The sequence below is a fragment of the Microtus ochrogaster genome, unplaced genomic scaffold (genome assembly GCF_000317375.1).
Source record: "Microtus ochrogaster isolate Prairie Vole_2 unplaced genomic scaffold, MicOch1.0 UNK5, whole genome shotgun sequence".
Classification (NCBI taxonomy): domain Eukaryota; kingdom Metazoa; phylum Chordata; class Mammalia; order Rodentia; family Cricetidae; genus Microtus; species Microtus ochrogaster.
The window spans coordinates 4,080,996-4,094,498 of record NW_004949103.1 but is presented as its reverse complement, the minus strand read 5'-3'; the positions used below and the strand labels follow the sequence as shown (position 1 = coordinate 4,094,498).

General features: G+C 49.1%; 1 protein-coding gene across 2 annotated transcripts in view; it reads left to right on the top strand.

The window, feature by feature from the left end:
• Positions 1 to 2,045, top strand: part of Zbtb49 (zinc finger and BTB domain containing 49) — a 21,593-nt gene extending 19,548 nt beyond the window's left edge. For both annotated transcript variants that reach the window (XM_005365962.3, XM_026788677.1), the window contains one exon: positions 1,096 to 2,045. In XM_005365962.3, the coding sequence (XP_005366019.1) occupies positions 1,096 to 1,772 (677 nt within the window). In that variant the 3' untranslated portion in view covers positions 1,773 to 2,045. The remainder of the gene's footprint in view (positions 1 to 1,095) is intronic.
• The last annotated feature ends 11,458 nt before the right edge of the window (positions 2,046 to 13,503 follow it).

Sequence of the window (13,503 nt, the reverse complement as noted above, 5' to 3'; positions counted from 1 at the left end):
GGGAAGCGGTGGAGTGCGGAGCACACTAGGAAACAAAGGGCATTCGTTGCACCCCCACCCCACAATGCACTTGTTACCTAACAAATCAGACAGTGGCATTCGGTAAAGTGAGAAGTTCTCAGTATGTCCAGTGTGTGTGTGTGTGTGTGGGGGGGGGTGTCCCGTGAGGGAGTTCTCGACATGTTAGGGCCTTTGCAGTTACCCACTGAGTTTCCACTTGTCGCAAGGGAACAGGCTGAAGGACAAGCATGTGCACATCATTGGTACAAACTTGTAGCGCCCATGCCACTACAGGTCAGTTTGCAAGTCTCAGCAAGAGGCACACAGAGACAGGGACACGGGTCATCCTTGATACAAGAATGCCAACGTTATTGTGCTCAGGGGCAGCTTTTATAGGGCTCTGGCCACTCCCCAGCTCTCGGGATCTTTCAGCTGCAGGCTTCACCAGAAACCACTCTCCTGCCATCAAGGTCTCGTGCTCAGAGCAGCTACAGGCACAGGTAAACAAGTTGTTTTGCTCAGTTCACTCCAGCAGGCAAAGAAAGTCTGAGGCTAGCAAAGAAAGTCAAGGGGCCAGGGGTCTGCAGCCCCCAAGACAAACTGACTGAATAGACATCAGAAAGGGGTGTCCTAGGTCCTGGGCTGGCCATGTGGCGCTGCTGTAGTAACAGTTGCTCTTACCTGGCTGCCACCACCACTGTTCCTGACGGGAACTGGAGAGGAAAGATTAGTTTGGGATCAAGGTTTCCTTTAGAGGTCTAGCCCTAATGACTCCCTTCCACCAGCTGGGCTCCATCTCCTAAGGCTCCACATCCTTCCTAATAGCATCGTCAGCTGGGGAGCATTAAGGGACACTGCAGGCTCAAATGACAGCAACCTAGCCCAGAAGTAACTCTGCTGAGATCTGTATTTCAGCTGATAAGGGAGCAGCCACTGGGCAGCACTGAAACCCCAGAGTCTTGTGCCAAGTCTCAAACTTCAAGGGCCATCGGAGAGGGACCTTATCCAAAGTGAGGGTACCATGAACTACCCTTAGATCAGTTGTTCAGAAGGAGAGGATCCTTCCATTTCTAAAGTACTGCTTTCTCTCTTCAGGGAAGTGCTTTGGGGGCTCAGGAGACCTGCGCAGGCACGTCCGCACTCACACGGGGGAGAAACCTTATAGCTGTGAGATCTGCAGCAAGTGCTTCACACGCTCTGCCGTGCTGCGGCGGCACAAGAAGATGCATGGCAGAGCTGACGCCAGGAGTCCAGCTGCGCTGGATGAGCTGAGCCAGGCCATTGAGACCTCTGACATGGATAGGTCTCAGAGCTCTGACTCTTTCTCCCAGGATGTGTCCGTCACACTGATGCCTGTGTCTGTCAAGCTCCCTGTACACCCAGTGGAAAGTTCTGTGGCAGCATTTGATGGTCACTGTACTGGCTCCTACTGTAAGTTACGCTCCATGATCCACCCTCCTAGCATGAGTGAGCAGGACAAGCTAGGCCTGGACCCTGCCAAGCTGGCCAAGCCCCAGGAGCTGCAGAGCCAGCCGCACGCCTATGCCTACTCAGATGTGGACCCCTCGGCACGTGCTGAACACTCACAGGCTGATGGTCTGGCTGTGACCCGCTCTTCTTTGGCCACTCTGGACAACCACTGCACCGAGCCGCTGGGCAGCCGGGCACCTTCGGTGACGTACAGGAACTCTGAGGGACAGTTTTTCTCTAGCATGACTCTCTGGGGGCTGGCAATGAAGACGTTGCAGAATGAGCACGAGCTGGAACAGTGATGTACCATCTCAGAACCCTGACGAGAAGCACCCTGCTAGGCCGGCTCCCCTCCAGTGCTTGTGGGAGCTCCATCTGTGGCCCAGGAGCTCTTGCCACCTGCTGGTCCCAGAGAGGAAGATGGTGTGGGGCAGTCTCCACAGCAGCCTAGGTCCTAGGCTATGAGAACAGCCGATGGACATCAATGTGGCAATGGACCTCGCATCAGCTACTGTACAGCATCAGTCCTGTTAAATGACATATGTATACATAAAAATACAGATTTTATTTTTACATTTTTATAAGAGAAATTTTTAGTATCTTATTTTTTAAAATATTTATACAGATTCTATTTGTCTATGGAACTTGTAATATAATTTGAATAAATGAGCTTGCTTTCCTGTATCGTGTTTTATATTTGTATTTTTTCCCAGGACTTTACTCTTTATTTTTTTTAATGCAGGGTCTTTCCATATAGCCCTGACTAACCTCAGACCATCTAAGTATGCCAGGCTGACCTTGAACTTACAGAGATCCACCTGTGTCTGCCTCTCAAGTGCTGGGATGAAGGGCATGTGCCACCATACCCAGTTCTCTAGCATTTTTATTAATCTTAAGACCTTACTACTATAAAAATACACATCATGTAGAAGATCACGGGTTTGATCCTCAGTACCAACCAGAAATGAAATAAATATCACTGACTTGGTTCTATTAAGCCAAGTCATTGACTTAATTTAAGGCTTAAATATTAAGCACTGAGTCCAGTTATGTTACCAGCCTGGTATGGGGGCCTCAGAGTCCCCTGAACACCCTTACTCTTGGCAACCCAGGATCTTCTCTTGGCTTGCTTCAGAGTGAGATGAACTCTTTACAGGCCTGAAGTGGTATAGCCCCACTTGGAAGTCCCCGGCAGCTTCCAGCATTGACGGAGTTCCTTAGCCTGAGTTTACTCCATCCCTCAGGCCTCAGGGACTCTGCTGATTTGACATGTCCATGGTACTGGCTCCGGGGTGTGCTTGAAGCTACCATGGGAATGGTTGCCTTGTAGCACACTGTGGATTGCCTGATGGCATCTTTGAGAGCACCCTCTCACAGTTATAACTCAGAAAAGCAATGAACCTGACAAGACAACCTGGCAAGGCCAGGATTCCACAGCGAATAGCCAGGCCTAGAGAACTGTCAGTCATGAGTGACATCAGGTTCCCTTTCTATTTTCCTAGCCACTCACTACACCATGGTTCCCCAAGGGTGGCACAGCAGACAGACCTAGAGTTTCATGAGGGTTGAGCATCCTGTCCATGGGTGTGCCTAAGTATGGGTACTTTGAATAAAGTGCCTGGATTGAACTTGAATGAGATGTCTGGTTGCTGGTGAATGGTAGCCCTTTCCATCCTGCCCTCTCCTCCCATCTCCCATGGCCTTGACAGCTCCTCATTCCAGTAGCTCCTCCCCTCCGGGGTTTTACTGCCCCTTGACCCCTCATTCTGTCCTTAGGGATCCCTCCAGGGGTTATATTGCCTCTTGACCCCTCATCCTGTCCTTAGGGATCCCTCCAGGGGTTATATTGCCTCTTGACCCCTCATCCTGTCCTTAGGGATCCCTCCAGGGGTTATATTGCCCCTTGACCCCTCATCCTGTCCTTAGGGATCCCTCCAGGGGTTATATTGCCTCTTGACCCCTCATCCCATCCTTAAGGATCCCTCTTAGCCAGGTACATGCCATAGTCCTCATGTCACAACTCCCCTGTCATAAGCATCTATGGAGGGATGTGTGTGCCAAGGACAAGACTCTTAGGGTCTACCATACAACTCTGCCACCCTTGCAAAATTAAAATTTTATTTTAAAAGTCACTGATTGTATACTTGCCATGTGTAAGCTTTATGATACATAGATGAAACTTGAAGATAAAAACTATGAAAAATAAACTTTAAAAGTTTGTTGGCACCCGGGTTCTGAACACCTGTGTAACGCCTTGGTCCTTTGACCTGTCCGCTTGGTGTCCATGATGGACTGCTGGTACTCACCTTACCTTTTCCCTGGCTGCTTTGTGCAGGCTTCCATTCGGCCAGCAGATGGCAGCAGCATCACCTCAGAAGCAGGCCGGGCCAGTTTCTTTTCCCCTGGCTGCTCTGCCTGAGAGCTGTGACATCTTTGCAGCTCTCTGCAGACAGCAAAGCACACTTGCACACCTCAGCCTCCTCAAGCCTGTGGGGACACAGGACCACCCCCGCCCCAAAAGGGAAATTACAGGCTTGGTTGTTTTTCCAGCTTACTGGGTGTTGTCCACAGCTCTGGGTCTTGTATTCACCCTGGATTGCCTTGTGGATGATTCAGACTAGGAAATGTTCCTAGCAGCCTCTCTGGGACTTCAGATGCTCAGTACTGTCTTGGCCAGTGGATGCTCCACACAACAGCAGTCTGAGCTTGCACAAGATCCTTGGGGTCCTGGCTCTCTGGGACTCCGGAAACAAACATAGGTGTGAGGGCTGGAGGTGTAGCTCACTGGGCCTCACATGCCCAGAGCCCTAGGCCAATCCACAGCATGGAAGAAAACAAATGGCTCTGTGAACCTTGAGCTGTGTGAGCGATGCCAGACAGAAAAGGCCATGTACTGCATGTACTGTATGATTCTCTGCAAGCCGTCAAGATCAGAGAAATCCTGAAAGACAGAGAGCAGGTAGCTGGTTGCCAGCTACGAGGGGAATGAAAAATGGATGCTTAATGGGCCCAGGGTTCTGTTTAGGATGGTTGAAAATTCTGGAATTAGCTAGTGTTTATTTAGGACTGAGTTGTGCTGATGCCCTAATTTATGCCTCTCCCTCCACAAACTATTTGGAGACAAGTTCTTACGGAGGAATGTAGGTTTGGACAGGTCATAGGGGTGAGACCAGTGTGATCATGTCCTAGTAAGGGATCCCCCTACCTCTCCCCACCCTGCCCCTCTCTCCTGATACCCCGTGTTTGATTAGGCAGTATGGAAGTTATCGAGAACTGACTTAGTTGAGGTCAGACATTGTCCCAGCCTGCTGCAGTGGGTTCAGAGTGACCTGCCACCACCCATCACCTAGGCTCTCCCTTGCTTTCCTCCTCTGTAAGATGCACCTAAAGGGACTTTGCCCACCTCAGGGTTAGAGGTGGTGACCCAGGAGGCCAGACTAGAGCCTGCAGGGCAAATGGAAGACCAAGGTGCACCTTGCCGTTGCTCTTTTGTGGAGGTGACAGGAGAGTGGCTCTCTCAAATCTTGCTCACTGATGTCCTCCCCAGCCCTGCAATGTACCCAGCACATAACAGACATGGAAGTCATTGGAAATGGAGGAGAGATGGTGTTTGTGGTGAACAACAGTCTCTCCATGACAGTTGTTGTTCAAATGGCCAGTGACATTCTGACATGAAATACAAGCAAAATTTAGTTACTACCATGGGTTGGACACACACACACACACCACCATCACCACCATTCCCGTACTGAAGTCCTAACCCCCAGCACTTCATAGTGAGACCTTGTTTAGAAACTAGGTCACTGCAGACAGATGTCATTAAGAAAAATGAGGCCATGCTGGAGGAAGGCCCCTGCTCCAGAGACAGTGACTGGTTTCTTAGAAGGGCATTTTGGACATAGGGACAGGCACATGGCAAGAACTTTATCTGAGGATGGGTTCAGGGATGGGCATGCTGCCTCCATAAGCCCGAGAGCCCACGTGGCCATCACAGCGTGGCCGTCACAGCCCTCACAAGGAACCAGCTAACCCTGACCTTGGCCAGATCTCCAGCCTCCGGGCACTGTTGGCGATCAAGTGGACTTTTGTTTAAACCACCAAGTCTATGCCTCATTGTGGCAGGAAACTAATTAAGTCCCTGATGTTCGAGAGACTCAAATGCCAAGTGTTGAGGCCTCAAACTAATTCACACCACACACAAATGTGCAGATAATTATAAATTTCTTAATTCTTTCTGAATCAGGGAAGAGCAGAAAAAAAATAAACACAGTCTCTGGCCCAGTTTTAGGCTCAGGAGACTGTAGTTTTTAGGAATCACTAGCTCTCCCCAGACACCCTGCCCCTGGCTGTTCCCCCTAATATGAACTTGGAGGTCTGAGGATCCATGGGCCATGGTGAGGGGAGGAATCGGGTACCGGGAGTGTGTCCTAACCTCAGGAAGCTGCTGTCCTGCGGCCTCTGCTCTTCCTTGCAGCTGGGGATCCCAGTTCGGGGGGTCTCAGCCACCCAGTGCCTGAGGACACTACATTGCTGCCCCTCAAACTCCCACCCCACCTGCAGCACCTGGGAGCTACCAGACTGGCCACCTCCCTGCCTGTGGTGACCCTGAAGGAATGGGCACTATGCATGACCTACTGTCATCTGGGCACCTACCAAGCCTTAACCTAAGAAAGGCAGGGAAGCCAGAGTATCTTCTGCGGCATGGCCTTGCTGTGTCTTGAGGGATTCCTGGCCTGTTGCCATGGGGAGAAGCCACTGGAGCCTCCCTGTCCAGTCCCATCAAAGTCAGGAAGGATGTTCATTGATCTTGATGGTCAACTTGATAGGACTTAGAATCACCATAGAAACAAACCTCTGGGCATAGGGGATTATCTAATATGGGATAACTGAAGGGAAAGAGACCCACCTTCAATGAAAACATTCCATGGCTGGATAAGGAGACAGACAGCTGAGCACCAGCACCTGGCTCTGTGCCTCCTGACTGGATACAATGTGACCAGCCGCCTTCTGCTGCTGCTGCCGTGCCTCCTCCGCCATGATGGACAGGAGCCCTGCAACCTTTCTTCTCTAAGTAGCCTTTGCTGAGCATTTTGTCACAGCAACAAGACAGGAGGTGAGGGAGGACAAGAGTGGCCTTTGAGCCACAGCCACTGCCGGGGTCAGACAACAGTTCAGCCCGTTCTCTGTTGTCCCAAGTCCTGCTTTTCTGCCTCAGATGCTAGATCTACATCCCTACCGGAGTCTGGCTCTGAGGTACAAAAGCACAAAATGAAAGTTTTGGAAATCCCTTTTTCTGAACCCAACTCTGGCTTTTGACTATCCTGACTTCTGCAAGACAAGCCATCCAAGTTAAAATAGGCCCAGGGCCTTGCTCACTATCTTGCTCACACTCATGGTCGTTTGACCTCCCCTGTGCCTGCTCAAGGCAGGCAGATGCTTTGGGTAGCCTGTGGGAAGACTATGTCCTAAACAGCTCTGAAGAACAAAGCTAATAGCTTACAGAGGAACGCCCTTAACATTTCTCAGTGCTGATGCTAGACATGAGCCCTACCCAGCCAGGGGGTCAGGAGAGATCTTGCCACTGACTTTGCTCCTTGAGAGTGGCCTGCCTCTCCATCTGTGAGATGGCCACATCCCGCTTGGCCGGTAATAAATGTAAACCTGCTATTGCCCTTTGCTCTTCTTTTTCTCATTTAATTATCTCAATGTTAATTTCTCTTATGCACACAGCAGGAAAGGAACAGGAAATGTTTCAGGATGTGCACCGTGCATCTTATGAGTATGTGGCTTTGTGCCACTTACATCTCATTGTGGACGAAGTCGCATCTAGATACAAACTGATAGTGAGCATATGCATGGAAAATTCAGAGGCCAGGAGCTGCCGGGCCTGAGCCTGGCTTGTGACAGCTAGGTATGAATATTAGCAAGTACTGCACCTGCAACCTTAGCCTTATGGGCTGTCCAACTTGGTTTCCACTCCTGTGATACACACTATGAACAAAAGCATCCTGGGGAGGAAAGGGTCTCTTTGGCTTACAGGTCCTAATCACAGTCTCACAGAAGTTAGGGTGGGATCTCAAGAAGGAACCTGGAGGCAGGAACTGATGCAGAAGACATAAAGGAGCTCTGCTTCCTACCTTGTTCCACGTGACTTGCTCAGTTTGCCTTCTTACACAACTCAGGACCACCTGCCCAGGGGTCACACTGCCTACAGTGGGCTGGGCCCTCCAGCATCTATCGTTATGCCCCTAAAGCCTTGCCTACAGCCAATGGAATAAATTTCACAATTGATGATCACTTTTTCCAGATGATTCTAGCTTGTGTCAAGCTGATGAGAAACTAAACAGCACAGAGGGTGAGGCAGGCCAGCCTGGACTACACTTGGAGAAAGGAAGGAAGGAAGGAAGGAAGGAAGGAAGGAAGGAAGGAAGGAAGGAAGGAAGGAAGGAAGGAAGGAGACTTCTGCAACAAAGTAAGATCAACAAGAGAAGAGCAAGCAGAGATGTTAATCATGCAGCCCACCTCGCGTAATCACAGACGATACAGGAGGAAGAGAACTAACTGCAGCAGACTTTTTGGATCGCCAGCCCCCAAATCATGACACAGGGACTTATTATTAATCATGAGAGCTTGGCCTTAGCTTAGGTTTGTTCCTAACCAGCTCTTATAACTTAAATCAACTCATGTCTGTTGATCTACGTGCTACCATGTGACTTGTGGGTTTTACCTCTTCTGGATGTCCTGCTCTCTCTCCATCTTCTCAGATGTCTCTTCTGCACCTAGATTTATTTTCTCTTTCTTTCTCTGCCTGAAAGTCCTACCTAACCTCTTCCTGCCTAGTTATTGGCCATTCAACTCTTTATTCATCCAATCAGAAAGTGCCTTGGCAAAGATACATCTTCACAGTGTACAAAAAGGGTATTCCACAACTAAGTAGGGGTGTGGCCTGGGTATCTGGCTTCTCAGCAGAGAACAAAAAATACACTTTTGAGAATGAGTGGGTTAAAGAGATGCTGTGACTTCTAGAGGCAGAGCCTTGCCTGTTATCGGAGGCTGTTCGTTTGTTCCCAGTCACCCAGACCCAAAATAATTACATAGAATCTGTATTAATTAAAACACTGCTTGGCCAATCATGTGTATTTCTAGCTAGCTCTTATAAATTAACCCATTTCTATTAATCTGTGTATCTTCACATGGTTGTGGCCTACCGTTAAGGCTCCATCGTCCAGCATCTATCTCCTGCAGCAGCTACATGGCTTTTCCTCAACTCTGCCTACTCTCTCCTCCTCTATCTGCTTGGAATTCCTGCCTTGCCCTATTCTTCACTGCAATAAGCCCAAAACAGATTTTTTATTAACCAATGGTATTCACAGCATTTGCCTTCCAGCAGAAACAACCAGGAGCTAGCTGAACTTGCAGCCAGCCTCTTTGCAGACCACAGGGAGAAGAGTTGACATCTGGATCAGACTGGAAGAGTGGAAGGTGGGGCAGGAGGCCCCTCTCTTCTCTTGCTCATTTTCCATCACCTTTAGATCAAAATGATCTAAGTCGAGTAGGTACTTCTGGGGAGACACATTCTGCTTCCATCAGAGATGACGCCGGGATGTAAACAGAGAGCTGAGGATCTGGCACTGCCAGCCAGCACAGTCATCTCAGGGAGGTCTCACTGCAGCAGAAATGGACAGCTGGCAGCCTGAGAAGAGGGCAACTTCAGATTGTACCTGTCACAATGGCAGCCTTTATCTGACAGGGTCTGGCCTGGGGCTCAGGACCTTACAGGAGAGGACAAGGCACCTGGAGTTATTCAGAGGTGCTGCACCTGCTAGTCCGTGTCCAGGGGGAGTCATGGTCAGACAGGGGAGGCAATCTTTAACTGTGGCCTGAGGGCTGGAACATTCTAGAGGTAATGGCCTCCGGCCTTCTCCAGGGTTTCCTTGTCATTTGATCATCAAGGAATTCATTTATTCAACAACAACAGCAAACTCTTGGGGACTCATTCATTTTTTTCCTGTGGGCATTTTGCTGTTTGTCTCCTCATCTGAGCTCCTCTCAGCAGTCAGCAAGAAGAATGGGAAATGCTGCTCCCCCAAAAGCCAATCAATTGTCCTTCCACTCTCCAGGTGTCTCCCAGCTGTCCCCGTGAAAGAAGCCACTGGCAGCTTAGCCTCCCGGGCTCTGTACCTGGTGTAGGATGGGGACCGAAGCACCTCTCCTCTGAGCCCATTTTCTGGGTGAGTCTTAGGAGAAAATTTGGGGCCACCTCATAAAAAGCAGTTTCCTACAAGTGTGGACCAGGACCCCATTTCTAGTCAGTTCCTGGGTGGAGCTCACACTGCAGGTCAGGAGCCAGGTTTCAAGGAGCAAGCCCTTCGCAGACTATCATCTGTTACCACAGAGTAGTTTTGGTGTGTTTAAACCATGACCTTTTGCTGGAAATGCACTGGGTGTTACATGTAAGACCCAAGCTAATACCTCAGTAAGCCCTATTTGGTAAATAAGGACACTGGGACTTAAAAGTATTAGTGGCTTGCCAAGTCCCAGGGACATGTGGAGCTGGCCTTGGAACTGGGGATGCCTGATGCAAACCCATCTTCAGAAAAACATGGAAGAAAAAAAGGACTATCAGTGAGCTGGTCAATTTTTGTTTCTTATTTTGTTTGTTTGTTTGTTTGTTTGTTTGTTTGTTTTGAGACAGGATTTCTCTGTGTAATAACTCTGGCTGTTCTGGAACCCACTTTATAGACCAGACGAGCCTCGAACTCGCAGAGATCCACCTGTCTCTACCTCCCGAGTGCTGGGATTAAAAGCCTGCACCACCACTGCCCAGTGGTTGGTCCCTTTTAATTGTCACCAAGACACAATCTAGCATCACCTGGGAAGCGAGTCTCAGTGAAGGATTGTCTAGATCAGGTTGGCCTGTTGTCTTGTCTTGGGGAATTATCGTGATTATATTGATGTGAGAAGACTCAGCTCACTGTGGGCAGCACCATTCCCTAGGCAGGGTTCCTAGACTCTGTAAGTATGGAGATCAAAGAGACCTAAGCTGAGCACTAACAAGCATGCAGGCATTCATTCTCCTGCTTTAGACTGGATGTGACCAGTTGCTTCATGTTCCTGCCTTGACTTCCCCACAGTGCTAAACTATAATCTGGAATTTTAAACCGTTAAGCCCATTCTTCTTTGGAGCTGCTTTTATCCAGACATTTTATCCCAGCGACAGGAAACTAAAACAATCATTATTGGCTGACCAGTGTGAGTCAGGCTGGAGGCCTTATGGGGCATTTGGTATTATCATGAACTTCCAGAAAGGGAAACTGAGGCACTGAGAGGTGACATAACTGACCCAGCTTGTCAGTACAGAGTGGCAGAGCTGGGATTAAGCTTGTGCTCCCTGGTACCCCCAAATGCTCAGCACTGGAGTCTCCCAGGACTGATCACACCAGTAGCCGGCTCTCCCTGCCACAGCAATGAGCCTGGATTAGCTGTCTGTGACTTTCAGACCAAATCACCACCAAGAGGTGGCTTAAAACAACGATTTCCCCCTAATTCCAAAAGGACAGAAGTCAGAAATCAGGGTGTCCGTGTGTCTATGCTCCTGATAATGGCTCTAGGTGTTGGGACCATTTGGAGTCCTAGCCCCCAGCTGCTCTTCCCTGCTATAGATCTTTACTTTCCTTCTGATTTGAGTTACTGAAAGCTGGGTCAAAGTTGTTTACCAGCTCTGCTTCACGAGCACGGGTTGCCTTGGCCTTGAGGATCAGAGGATAAGGTTTTCACCTGTTGGCCCACTTGACTGTTGGGTGTATAAGCCTCCATGGTGCTATTGAATAAAGAGCTTCTTACCAGTGACTAGAGGTCCATGTCTCTGTCTCTCTGTCTGTATGTCTTTGTGTGTTTCAACCTCCAGCCTCTTGCCCGAAGCTCGCAAACTGTATGGTAGCACATAGAGCGCAGACAGGTCTTATGCACTGCACTAGGGAGGTCCCTTCCCCATCTGCTGGCATGTGGGAATCCTGGCATGGGCTATGGCTACATGGCCCTACTCTCTATGTGTACCACATCCTCTTAGTACTAAAGAAGCAACCAGGGAGTCCTGGAGGCCCTGTGGTGCCCAGCACACTGTCCCAGGTAGCACCAGCTGTACACTGTGACCCTGACCAAGCAGGGATGTGAGCTCTCGGTTGGTTCATTGTCCTTCCCGTGAGCACTTTATCCTGTAGGTATTAGGGGCTCCCATGCTGGACCAGTGCTTTGCTCTGGGTCATCCTGCCAATCTCAGCAGATACAGCTGATTCTCTCAGGGCTGGGGAGATGGCTCGGTTGGGAAAGTGCTTGTTGTGTAATTATAAGGGCCTAAGGTTCAGCTGCAGAAACTGCACACAAAGCAACGCCAGGTATAGTGACATGTGTTTGTAGTTCCAGCGCTAGGCAGGCAGAGGAGGGCATCTGCGCTTATTAGCTACCCTCAGGCCCCAGTGAGAGATTTCGTTCCCCCAAATAAGGTGGATGGTGCCTCTGAAGAATGACGTTTGAGGTTGACCTTTGACCTCCACACAGACATGCACCACCACCCTTGAACATGCTCACACGTACACAAACTAAAAATCATTTCTTGTCCTTCAAATAAGTGGAAGTTATTTACTATTAATATTTACTATCACCATTATTATTATTTATGTGTGTGTAGTGGGGCATGTGAGTGCAGGTACTTTTGCCAGCCAGACAGTGAGCTCTCCTGGAATTGGAGTTACAGGCACTTATGAGTCATCTGATGTGGGTGCTGGGAATGGAGCTAGGCTCCTGTACAAGAGGAGATGTAGAGCCATCTCTCCAGCTCGGGGAGTTACTATTTTTCAGTAAAGTGGGCAGGTCAATGCCGGCTATGCTTTTGACAGGTCACTCCCTGAGCCATCTAAGAAGTCAAGAGGCTGAGGCGGGAGGATCACAAGTTCCAGGAAAATCTGAGCCACACAGCTAAACCCTGTCTCAAAAGCCAACATGTAAATGAATAGATAGCCATTCTTTTCCATTGCTGTGGTCTCTTTAGGGGAAGTAATTTGATCACATTTCCCAAGTGCTTCCCAAAAGGCTCCTTCTATTTGATTCCGTGATTCACTTCTAAAAATCTCTCCAAAGGAAATAATCAGACATGGCCAAGGTTTCTGCATAATGATGTTATGGCAGCGTTTAAAAAATAGTGGTTGAAAACAAATTAGAGGTGGCTTAGATGACTAACCATAAGCGATTGCTTAAATAAACAATGGCATATTGTCAGGGCAGGACCATGTTCAAAGAGTTGTAATAACTTGGAAGAATGCTTATGCTGTGAAAAATGATACCGAATTGAATGCCCAGCAGGACCACAAATGTGCGCAAAGCCATGCAGAGAAGAAAGGACTTGAGCTGCTCATTAGAACGAACCTCATCAAAGGATGTGTCATCTCCCAGGATGACAGAGGGATTCTCTGGGACAGATGTCGGCTCTGCTCAAATGTGGATTGGGCTGTGTCTCTGGCACTGGTGCCTCCCGGAGCTTTTAGCCTTGGAATTTCCTGAGCGATCGCAGTCATCAGTTCTTCACACAAAACCCAAAGTCAGCTTGAGTCTGGGCTGATGAGCTGGCTCAGGGCAGAGCTGTATGGACTCAGGATGAAGTGGGTGTCCAGGAAGGCTGGGCTATCAGGAGTTTACCCCACCACAGCTCTCTGAGAAGGCTCCATCCTAGGTGCTTTCTGTGACTGTGATAAAATTCTCTGACAGAAAGCAGCTTAGGGGAGGAAAGGGTTTATTTTGCCTTAAACACTTGCAGATCACAGTCCATCATGGAGGGAACTCAGGGCGGGAACGTGAAGGAACTTGAAGCAGAAACCTTGGAGAAATGCCTTTTACTGTCTCACACACTTATAGGTAGCTTGCTTGCCATAAAACCTGAGTTTAGTTTCCAGTACCCACATGGTTGGAGAGAACTGAACCCTTCATGTTGTACTCAGACACACACACACACACACACACACACACACACACACACACACA